The 12,587-nt window shown below is 40.4% G+C and overlaps 1 protein-coding gene across 5 annotated transcripts in view; it reads left to right on the top strand.

Annotated features, from left to right (window-relative positions):
* nrip1b (nuclear receptor interacting protein 1b) overlaps positions 1-6,887 on the top strand; it is a 76,406-nt gene extending 69,519 nt beyond the window's left edge. For all 5 annotated transcript variants that reach the window (XM_048180911.1, XM_048180914.1, XM_048180912.1 and 2 more), the window contains one exon: positions 1,519-6,887. In XM_048180911.1, coding sequence (XP_048036868.1) covers positions 1,893-5,093 — 3,201 coding nt within the window. In that variant the 5' untranslated portion in view covers positions 1,519-1,892 and the 3' untranslated portion in view covers positions 5,094-6,887. The remainder of the gene's footprint in view (positions 1-1,518) is intronic.
* The last annotated feature ends 5,700 nt before the right edge of the window (positions 6,888-12,587 follow it).

Here is a 12,587-nt window from a genome sequence, read left to right as displayed (position 1 = left end):
AGCGTGAGACGTCAGATGGCCCCGTTCTAGCAGGTTGCCCTCTTTGTTGTTAAATTTAGGTCAGTGGCCCAGGCTGATAATGTAACTGAGACTGAATTAGTTAATGAATTAGTTTTCCTCCTCGCTGTCCTTGCAGTCGTAACTTGTTGCGTCCAACCGTTGCATCTTAATGCAGTTTGCATCAAATTTAAATGCGTGTGACCTTGTGCTGATTCTCGCAGGATTTTCCTGTCACGTCATCTTGAGGATCTTAAGTTACTACAGCACATTCAGGATATTCCAGGCGTGAGCATGTTGTTGAATTGCTGTAACAGCATCCCTAGCTCAAGGTCGAGCTTAACTCCTCAGCAAACCACTGAAACACGTTACCCCGTTGCTGAAGGGGCAGGACATGGAGGGTAAGATGTTCTCTGGCAGCTGAGCACTGCTTTAGGGGAGCTGGAATCCTGTATTAATTAACCTTTGTGATGGTGGCCCTGACAGTGGGAAGTCAGGAGTGTTTATGGAAGCAGTTCTGACAGGGTTCAGGCCCGTCGAGCGAGCAGCCAGCGGTGCTGTCATGTTATCTGATGCTGTGGCTCTGTGGAGGAGCGGTCTGACAGGTGTGCCATGTGTGCCCCTCTACACCTGCCAGCCCTTCTGAGCCACTACTGGTCCGAGTATGAGGGGCTGCTGACAGCCGTTTTTGAACGGGTATTCACTTCTTTGGTCCTGTTATGCCAGGTAGACTGTCATATCTGTGGAAGAGGAAAATGTATTATTTTGATTGTTATCCTAAAACTTGTTTTTCTGGATTGAACAATAGTTTTCAGTCATAATGTAACTTGGTATTTGCTCATATCTGAAAGAGAGTGTACTTATCAAAAAGAGCAGATCTGTGTTTAATGTTTTACTTGGAGATGCACCGATATTAAACTTCTGACTGATACTGATAAGTTGATAATTATTTTCATATAACGGCTGTGGATGACCAATAAATGACTAGTATCAAAATTCTATACTATTTTTGTCTAAAGTGAATCTTGGCATTACAACATTTTGTGAGTGACATTATATTGTTCATTTTTTAAAGATGCTTAAGCACAGCAGGCGAGAAGATGTCCTTATTACTAACAAACTTTTAAGCAAATATATTTGTTTTGGATGTTGTATGAGCAAACACAGTCTTATAATTAAGAAACCTTACTCTCCTTAATCTGTGGTGATATCCGTGGTGAATGCCTAGCCTCATAGGAAGAAATGGACATTCTCTTTACATAAGAACAAACATTGTGAGGTCCTAAAGAGGATTCTGAAAAAAGCTGGGTGTCAGAGCATTTTGATTGACAATTGCTGGAGTCCCTATAAAAAGCTTTGTGTTCATTCTGAAGTTTTCTCTTTTTTTGCTTGAATTTAATTAGTTCTTTTGTGATAATTGGTTTTGACAGAGACTTCAAAGAAAGTTACAGTGGTTGTTTTGATGATGCTGGAATGTTGACGCCTGTCACTCATGTAGCGTTTTCTCTTCTTGTGCTGTAGGTTCCCGTGTGGCCACGTCTGAGATCAGAAGAGCAAACAGTGAATGCTGAGCCTTTGGTTTCTCCCAGAAGAACTTCCAAATATAGAGTGCATGCTTCATTGGGACAGAGAAACCTCCTCATTCCTCTGATTGTACTCAGAACATCATTTTAAAGCAGTCTGGATTTACTCATTGAATGCACAGCAATGTCAGTTGGGTTGTCGTGCTTGACATTACGAATGCCCTCTGGTCCTATATGTAAAACTTATTGACTGAAAGGAACAAAATCCAAAGCACTGCTGGAGTTCTCTGCTCTCATCATTTATGGCACAGATCTTACTAAGACATTTTCAGTAGTTGTAAAACACCACACCAGGGCATCCTGCTGTTGAACATGACTCATGGGGTGGAGTCTGGCCCTGAAACTCACCAGGATTCTGCTGCTTTAACATATCTGGAAGGTTTGCTAATGCATCCGGTCACCACTGGGCCTGCTGCCACTGCCACACAGAGATCAGAACCTGTCCACAACAACGTAGAAAATGGCAACAGGCTAACTAGGGTGTTTCAGCTCCCCAGTCATGGCTCCCCCTCGCCAGACAAGGGTAGACCACCTAGTGTTGTCTCGCAGCACCTTAAAAAAGCCAGACTGCTTCGCTCAGGAGCGTGGAATGAAGATGACAGCCAGAAAAGATCAGGCACTGTAGTGGAAGTGAATGGACAGAGAAGGGAGCACTACAAAGGAAGCCTGGATGGCTCTGGGCAGGGGGAGAGCACCTTGCTGGCTTCTCTGCTGCAGTCCTTCAGCTCTCGGCTGCAGAGTGTCGCCTTGTCACAGCACATTTCTCAAAGCCACAAACCGCTCGACAGGGAGAGCAGTGAAAGTGCTCCTGTTGATAAGGAAACCTACCAGAGTTACGGCACAGCGTCAGGCCGCCTAAAAAGCCTCATGAGGAAAAGCAAGCAACAGAAACAAAATACCGTGCCTTACTGTCGTCAGAGTAACCAGAATCGAGGCTCTGATTCTCCTCATTCCTCTCAAAGTTCTGCCCAGCCCACTAGCTCAGAATCAATGTCCTGCACAGAGCGGCTCAAGGCTGTTGCCAATATGGTACGGACCAGGTCCAGTCCAGCCCCTTCACCCAAGCCCAGTGTCGCTTGCAGTCAGCTGGCCTTGTTGCTGTCCAGTGAGGCTCATCTACAGCAGTACTCCAGAGAACAGGCCTTAAAAGCACAATTAACCAGTCGATCAGCCAGCGAGAGGCTAGCTGCTATGGCTACTCAACAAACGCAGGATAAGAGGCCTCCCAGCATGGGGCAGCCAACAACCGCCCCAGACATGCTAAGCTCCTTAAATGTTCAAAACGGAACACTCCCCCCAACAGTGATAAATTCTAGCAAAAGAAGCCCATCCCTTTCCTCACCCACCATGAGACCCCCCAAAGAGAGACGGCCCTTTGATAGACACGGTCGACCACCGCAGAACTGCAGCAGCCTTTTGCTCCTACTTCTCAACAATCACAACTCCCAGCAGCAGCTCACCAGAAACGGACACCTGGAGGACGATTGCAGCATCCTCCAGAGCCGGGCCTCCTCCCTGCATTCTGACAGCGAGTACTCCAACCAGGATAACAGTCTGACCAAAGATAGCAGTGATGCTGAGAGCTTCTCCAGCTGTTCCCCCATTGACCTCTCCATGAAAAGCAGAGTGCCTAGCCAAAAATCTGAGCCCTGCTCTTCATTAACCCCCTCTGTGGAGCTCACAGAGTCTCTCATAAACAAATGGAAGCCGGAACCTTCCATGCCAAAGGTCCATGAGGCCACAGATCTGGATGCCAGCCCAGACGTAAAATCCCATGATAAGGTCACTCTAATGCAGTTACTGCTGGACCGCAGAAAAAATGAGAAGGTAAACAAAAGTTCAGATAATCCTAGTTTGCAGCCAGACGCAATAATCGGTAGCTTGACTACAGGCCCACTTAAACGGATTGGCACACCTGAGGACAGCAGAACACTGAGTCCTCTGGACAGACAAACAGCTACCTTCAGTTCGGTCTCCCCTTCGTACTCCTTCCCCTCGCCTCATGCCCAGTCCAGTCCATTAGATCTGTGCAAATCTAAAGCTCACTCAAGTGAAAAGATGGTGGAGCCTCCGTTCAGTGCCAGCAAGCTACTACAGAATCTAGCCCAGAGTGGTATAAAAAACTTGTCACCTTCTCCCCCTCCTTTACACACTCAAATGGCGACGAGCAGAAGGCAAAGCCCAGAACTTGAGCTTAACAAGCCTCAGGCCCGATTGGATCGACTTGTCATTCCAAACAAGCGGAACAAAGCCTCTGTACTAGATGGAGGTTCCCCTCCTGCTCTCCCACCTCACAAATGTAACCAATCACTCTCGGCGTCATCACAGATAGAAAACCTTCTTGAGAAGCGCACTGTACTGCAACTTCTGCTTGGAACGGCTTCCCAGAAAGAAAGAACCAGTGGGCACAGATTCTTGGAAGTAACCTCAGGGGGGCTGGAGAAGCCTCAGACAGGCTCCGTCAACTGTGTCAGTTCAAACAAGCCTTCACTGGACCATAAGATCAAAACGGAGCCAGTAGAGGAGAATTTTTCATCAGACAGCTCTGATGATGGGGTGTACCATCAGAGACGATCATTACAACACTCACCCATTGCTGAAGCACAGGACACAATCAAATCTGAGTTATGTCCTACAGAAACAGCTGCTAAATTTGGACTTCTCAGCCAGCTTTTGAAGCAGCAGAATGCTACCTACCATTCAAACCCACACACTAGGCACCTCAGGAACTCTGTAAAAGAGGAGCCAATGGATTTTCAGAGCCCCGTTCCTAAAAAAAGAAAACTGGCAGAGCGCCTAAGTGATGAACTTTGTCAATCGTCTGGAGATACCACTAGTGACAATCTCGTGTCTGGAACACCTGAATTTAATGGTAGAGGCCTAGTAAAACCAAAAGAGGAGGAGGTAGTTGGGAGTCCCAAGAGCAAAACTTCTCTCTCCAGAGAAAGCCAAGGCTTCAATGTTCTCAAGCAACTCCTCCTGTCAGAGAACTGTCTGAAGGAGCTTACCCAGCCTCGAGGGGCGCCAAGTCCCTTCATCCTTCAGGCAAACTGTGCAGCCAATGGGAACTTATCCCAGTCTGGTTTCCCTCACGAGTTGTCAAACTTGCCGTGGTACCCCTATTCTCTCAGTACAGGTCCCAAAATAGCACCCACACCTGTTGATACCACAGGGGGGTCGTTAGTCTGGGCTAACTCCTCTCCCAAAGCCAGTCCTAAACCGGTTAAAAAAGAACCTGAAGGGTCTCATGGAGAAACTTTTAGCAGGGAGGAGAGATCCAGTCCAGACTCACCCCCTTTAACCAGGTCTAATCCAATTCTTTACTACATGCTTCAGCGGGGAAACGGTCAGCTCAGACCTGAGATCCGGGATCAGGTGCAGCCGGCCCACTGTGTCATGAGTGCAAAAGTGGAGCCGCACAATGACTATGAGCACAGAATAAACTCTCCAGTCCACAGACAGACTCATAGCCAGAGAGAAGAGAGCCTAAATGGTTCTGTGGAAAAATGGTAGATGTGAACTGCCAAAGATGGAGAGAATCTGAAGAACTGCATGTACGGTATTTGTCTATAATATGTTTTTTCATCTTAAAACAGAAACTGAATAAATTTATCCATGGAACATGGTCATTCACGTTTGGTTGTCTGACACTGCTTGAAATGATTTAATTTGTATGTTTGTTTGATTTTGTTTTTTTTGTTTTTTTTTATTGATGTCAGAATAAGATGGTCACATGATTCTCCATGATATAATTATTTTGCATACACATCTTTGAATGTTTTTTTTTTTTTTTAATGTATGCTAAGCTAAATTCTTTGTTCAGCACAATGTAAAATGTCCACCACAAAAAGCTTTTTCTCCTTCCACAACTGAAACATTTATGAAGAACATCCAATTACGTGTATTATTGATGAATCCAGAAATGTTACTGCTAATTTCACACTATATTTATCTACAGCCAAATCAGGATCCTTTCCATTTTATTGAGGCAAAGAAAATTGTACAGTCTAAGCACAATATTGGATTTGTGGCATTGAAATGTCCAATTATAAAGTATATTTTCTTACAGCTGAATTTAAAGGAATGGCAGTGTAATCTATCAGGTATCTTTCTTGTAAAGCTAGCTGAGGTCAAGAGGGTTCTCACGTGATCAAACGGTAAAAACATTTATTGGAATGTTCCACAATCGTAACTTAGTCAGATTTACAGTGCTTTATTTTTCATCTGGAATGAAACTATAGCAGTTATGTGGTGATAATGGCATGACGTTTAAAAAACTACAATAAAGCTGAGTGTCATATTTTTAGCCAATGAAATGTATCTTTTTACAATTTTGTATAATTTGTTGTTTTGTATTCTATCTAACTATCCTGTATGTAGCATTCACACATTTACGGTGTTAGGAATTTTGAAAGAGGTGATACTGTATGTCCACCAAAGCTGTGGCGGTTAATTATGAATAATATTTATGGACTGAAAATGTTCCAGGATACTGTGTGAATCAGACGCTCTACTGTGAGAAGGGATTGGAATTCAGTCTAAATCTTTTCTTTTTTATGTTCACTTTATTTGAAATAATTTTCAGGGTTTTTTTTTTTTTTTTCAGATAGGCCCATCACTCGAGTCTTAAACGTTATCCTACAAAAAAAACAAAAAACAGATTTTATTCCACAATCTCTGTACGAGTCATAAATTTATGTAAATATTGCTTTCAAGATTACTATTTTGTATTGTTCAAGACATAAAAAAAGTTTTTAACGTCTTGCAGTGTACATATGAAAACCGTAATAGTGTACATAGGGTACTGGAGGATGACACTTTTCTGCATGTCTATGTTGTGCTAACGATAATCTTTGTTCATCTATTGCTCTGTCCGAGGCTCTTTGCTGCCTGTAGCATGCACACGCATGGGGAGTCCCTGTGTTAAGGGAAATGTCAAGTCTTAAAATAGATGTTTTTATCATGGAGAGATGGGTACTTAAACCATCATCTATCTGCAAATGCAGTCCTAAACTGTTGAGCCAGTGCTCAAACCTGAGGAAAAAATGTGCATAATTTGTTTCTTTTTTTTCTGAATGGTTTTGTTCGTAATTCTTTTTTTGTTTTTTTGTTTTTTAACTAACTAAAAAACAAAATTGTTTATTTTAGAGTCACTCTGCAGTGTTGTGACTCTGCATTGTGAATAACTAAAAAAAAAAAAAAAAAAACTTCATATACTCCTATGTTGACTGGAGCCTTTTAGTTTTCTTATGGTCTTTGGTGTTTATTTGCACTGATAGCATAATAAAATATTGAAATGCACAGAAATGAATGATGGTTTGTCATCTTTTACCTCTATTTACATATCCAAGGTTACAATGTGTTGGAAAAGCTTTTTAATACATAACCTTACATGGTCAGAAGTAAATATTTAACCATTGTTGTCGATTTTACAGGTGAACGTGTCAAAAAACAAGATTTTTATTATACTATTTTCCAGCAGTTTAAACTGCTCAGATGTACACAGAACATCTCCAGGCAACTAAGTGTGAAAAGGTTAATCAACACTTAACATTTGAACTACAAGCATTCATTACGACCATCATCTCTGTGTCTTTGACTCCAAATCATAAGTGAACACAATATATAAAAAGACTTTCCAAACTGGTACTTGCGTGACTGCCAGTTCTCAACAATGGCAGGAAAGAGATGGTAAGGAGGATTTGGAAAACATTGTTTCATAATTATGGGAAAACAGGTAGTTGGCTTCCATTTTGAGAAGTGCCTTGTCCAACCATTGTGAGAGAAATGCATTGATCTCAAATTTGTACTTCCTTTCTGGTCACTTAAAACAAACGCCAGAATAAACATTTCAAGCCAAAATTGTTGTGTTTCATGCGCCAATGGATTATAGTATTTTCCCATTGTAGTAGCTCATTAAAACTATACAGTTATATATAGTTTCAACAAAATATCAAGTCTAAAGAAAGAAAAACTATTTTATGCAAAATATTTTTAGAAAATAGAATTGTTAGGTTTTTAAAATACAACAGATACTGTATAATATATACAATCTTTGCAAAACTGACTCAGAAAATAAAGTTAGTTGTGAGAAAATGTCTAGCAGAATTTTATTTTTTTTTTGCAGATGCCACTTTCTTTTTTTTTATTCTTTTTTTTTTATCTAACACAATGACATTCAGACATTTTTAAGTGTGATGAAAATGTCAATAGTTTAGGGGCTGCTGCAAAGTGAATAATAATTGTGATTTTACATTTAATTGCACATTTCTACTTCCAGGCTCTTTCTGAGGGAGAGGCTTTTGTCTGCCGTCTTCCCACTTCCTTAATCCTCTAATGAGGTTTCTTTTCTTCAACTTCACATAACCTTTCCTCCATGTGAACTTCTCCATCCAGAGATGCTTATCATGCTTGAACTGCCAGTAACCCCCGATTTCCTTTTGGCTTCAAAACAGAAGAGAGGGCAAATGCACAAGTCACACTTCTGAACCGAGGTCAACGTTTAAACCGTACAAACGGTCGTTTGTCTGTCTCACATCCTCTGATATCCTGGACTGTGCCGGTGGACGGGGCAGGGGGGTTTGGAGGCGGCCCAGAAAGCTCCTTACGATTTAACTACAGCCCACTACACACAGGAAATGGTTTGGTCTTCCAGGAAGACAAAGTACTGGGGTCAGCAAGGTTCAGCAGGTTGAGATGGAGATTTGGAGCCGCTGTGTGTATTTCCTACGCTGAAGCACGGCCTCCTGCATCAATGTTTAACCAGACTCCATTGCAAGCCACAGCTGCTGGTTTAGAAAACACTCATTCACAGGTGCTTAATTACAACTTAGAGCTTATCTGATTGAATGATTCTCACAGGCTGCTGTCTGAAGGAAATAATTGTGTACCATTAATTTACCACATAAGAGACACATCTGTCCGTCCGCCCATCCATCCATCCATCTATCTATCTATCTATCTGTCCATCTGTCTGTCTGCCTGTCTATCTATCTATCTATCTATCTATCTATCTATCTATCTATCTATCTATCTATCTATCTATCTATCTATCTATCTATCTATCTATCTATCTATCTATCTATCTATCTATCTATCTATCTATCTATCTATCTGTCTGTCTGTCTGTCTGTCTGTCCATTTATCTATCTATCTGTCTGTCTGTCTGTCTATCTACCTATCTATCTGTCCATCTGTCTATCTATCTATCTATCTGTCTGTCTGTCTGACTGGCTCTCTGTCTGTCTGTCCGTCCCTCTGTCTATCTATCTGTCCATCTGTCTGTCTGTCCGTCTGTCCATCTGTCTGTCTGTCCGTCTCTCTATCTATCTATCTGTCTGTCCATCTGTCTGTCTGTCTGTCCATCTATCCATCTATCTATCTGTCCATCTGTCTATCTGTCCGTCTGTCTGTCTATCTATCTGTCTATCTATCTGTCCCTCTGTCTATCTATCTGTCCATCTGTTTGTCTGTCTGTCCATCTATCTATCTATCTGTCCATCTGTCTGTCTGTCTGTCTGTCTATCCATCTGTCTGTCTATCTATCTATCTATCTATCTATCTATCTATCTATCTATCTGTCTGTCTATCTGTCTGTCTGTCTGTCTGTCTGTCTGTCTGTCTGTCTGTCTGTCTATCTATCTATCTATCTATCTATCTATCTATCTATCTATCTATCTATCTATCTATCTATCTATCTATCTATCTATCTATCTATCTATCTATCTGTCTGTCTGTCTGTCTGTCTGTCTGTCTGTCTGTCTGTCTGTCTGTCTGTCTATCTATCTGTCCATCTGTCTGTCTGTCTGTCTATCTATCTGTCCATCTGTCTGTCTGTCTGTCTATCTATCTATCTATCTATCTGTCTGTCTGTCTGTCTGTCTGTCTGTCTATCTGTCCATCTGTCTGTCTGTCTGTCTGTCTATCTATCTATCTATCTATCTATCTATCTATCTGTCCATCTGTCTGTCTGTCTGTCTGTCTATCTATCTATCTATCTATCTGCCCATCTGTCTGTCTGTCTATCTGTCCATCTGTCTGTCTGTCTGTCCATCTAATCTATCTATCTATCTATCTATCTATCTATCTATCTATCTATCTATCTATCTGTCTGTCTGTCTGTCTGTCTGTCTGTCTGTCTGTCTGTCTGTCTGTCTGTCTGTCTATCTATCCATCTGTCTGTCTGTCTGTGTCTATCTGTCTATCTATCTGTCCGTCTGTCTATCTATCTATCTATCTGTCCATCTGTCTATCTATCTATCTATCTATCTATCTGTCCATCTGTCTATCTATCTATCTATCTATCTATCTATCTGTCTGTCTGTCTGTCTGTCTATCTATCTATCTATCTATCTATCTATCTATCTATCTATCTATCTATCTATCTATCTATCTATCTATCTATCTATCTATCTATCTATCTATCTATCTATCTATCTATCTATCTATCTGTCTGTCTGTCTGTCTGTCTGTCTGTCTGTCTATTTGTCTGCCTGCCTGTCTGTCTATCTATCTATCTATCTATCTATCTATCTTTTGTTTGTCTATCATTTGTCTGTCTATCTGTCTGTCTGTCTGTCTGTCTATCATTTGTCTGTCTATCTGTCTGTCTGTCTATCTATCTATCATTTGTCTGTCTATCTGTCTGTCTGTCTGTCTGTCTATCATTTGTCTGTCTATCTGTCTGTCTGTCTGTCTGTCTATCATTTGTCTGTCTATCTGTCTGTCTGTCTATCTATCTATCATTTGTCTGTCTGTCTGTCTGTCTATCTATCTATCTATCTATCTATCTATCTATCTATCTATCTATCATTTGTCTGTCTGTCTGTCTATCTATCTATCATTTGTCTGTCTATCTGTCTGTCTATCTATCTATCATTTGTCTGTCTATCTGTCTGTCTGTCTGTCTATCATTTGTCTGTCTATCTGTCTGTCTGTCTGTCTGTCTATCTATCATTTGTCTGTCTATCTGTCTGTCTGTCTATCATTTGTCTGTCTATCTGTCTGTCTGTCTATCTATCATTTGTCTGTCTATCTGTCTGTCTGTCTGTCTATCATTTGTCTGTCTATCTGTCTGTCTGTCTGTCTATCTATCTATCATTTGTCTGTCTATCTGTCTGTCTGTCTGTCTATCATTTGTCTGTCTATCTGTCTGTCTGTCTATCATTTGTCTGTCTATCTGTCTGTCTATCTGTCTGTCTGTCTATCTATCTATCATTTGTCTATCTATCTGTCTGTCTGTCTGTCTATCATTTGTCTGTCTATCTGTCTGTCTGTCTATCTATCTATCATTTGTCTGTCTATCTGTCTGTCTGTCTGTCTATCATTTGTCTGTCTATCTGTCTGTCTGTCTATCTATCTATCATTTGTCTGTCTATCTGTCTGTCTGTCTATCATTTGTCTATCTGTCTGTCTGTCTATCTATCTATCATTTGTCTGTCTATCTGTCTGTCTATAATTTGTCTGTCTATCTGTCTGTCTATCATTTGTCTGTCTATCTGTCTGTCTATCTATCTATCTATCTATCTATCTATCTATCTATCTATCTATCATTTGTCTGTCTGTCTGTCTGTCTATCTATCATTTGTCTGTCTATCTATCTGTCTGTATATTGGTCTATCTATCAATATAGCTAGCTAGCTGTCTGTCTTCAAGGCTTTTTAAACTGTACTTTTCTTAAAAATGACAGTTACTGGTATGTGAAGTTTGTTAAATTCAATTACGTTCTAAAAAAACTCACACCCTACATTCAAATTTGAAATGTAATTCTGCATTCTATATGCCTCTGTACATTTCTCAAATCATCCTTAAAATGTTCAAAGCAGTAAGTGCATTTATTGAAACAATTTGCACAAACAGCACCACACCATGGATTACCTGCAAAAGCCTACAATTTTTTCAAAATTCTTAGTTATTCTCTCAAAAGTAAATATTGTGCCATATCAGTGCCATCAGAATGAGAAGTCCTTGTGTCATTGTTCACAAAGGTAGTCAAAATGCTTTGCCAGTTGTACTGTTAGTATTTCCTGATGTAAACTATGAGTATTGTTTTAATGAAAATTACTGAAAATGCACAAGGTTTCTGTGGCATATGTGGGATATTGATAGCAAAAGATTGGACAGGATTCACATTTACTATTTTTACTATTGGTAAACTTTTACTATTGGTCTGTCAGCAAGTTACAGTTCAAAGGCAATTTAATACAGAAAAGAAAAAGATAAGACTATTTTACAGCACATAGAAAGGTAAACTTATGCCCCTAAGGCAGAACAGATTCTCATCCACATCACAACCTTGCAATGCAGCGCAGAAAGCATCTTTTAGAATGTCTAATCAGCCACATTCCCCTTCTTTTGTGAAAGTCAAGATTAACTGAGAGCAATTCATCGATTCAGGACACATTTACAAAAAAAAAGTCTAATAGGAATGTATAGAGATAGATCTCAATTCAAACACCCATCCACGTGCGCACGATTTACTAATTAGTTCCCTCGATTTATAAATCATGCACATGATTTATAAATTGAGGGAATTAAATAGTAAATCGTGCGCAGAATTTAGTACATCGAGGGAACATATTAGTAAATTGTGTGCACGATTTAGCCTACTTTTTTTTTTTTCCTGCGTGTCATGTGCGGGGCTCTGTAGATTAGAGATCTGAGAAATGTACCTAAGCAACTGAGAAAAACTGTAATTGATCTGAAAGAAACTGAAGGTAACTCTATCGCCCCCTTGAGAACTGGAGTATATTACTGCCACGGTAAATAAGAACAAGTATACAAAACATTCAGCCTTAATATTAATTATGTTGCTCAGCAACATTTAACAGTCCATATTTAGGCTAATGAATTATATTACTTTGCAAAAGCATTTTCGGGGGTTATTTTTTTAACAAGAAGCTATGTTTGGCATTAAACTGAAGTTGCAACAGTCTTTTCTTCCCTATTGTGATGTATATCTGAGTTAAACGGCTTCTCGAACAAGAAAAAATGTAGGCCGGGACTTAA

Source organism: Megalobrama amblycephala, linkage group LG2, assembly GCF_018812025.1.
Source record: "Megalobrama amblycephala isolate DHTTF-2021 linkage group LG2, ASM1881202v1, whole genome shotgun sequence".
Classification (NCBI taxonomy): domain Eukaryota; kingdom Metazoa; phylum Chordata; class Actinopteri; order Cypriniformes; family Xenocyprididae; genus Megalobrama; species Megalobrama amblycephala.
Note: the sequence above shows the minus strand (reverse complement) of the source record. Positions and strands in the feature narration are given on the sequence as shown.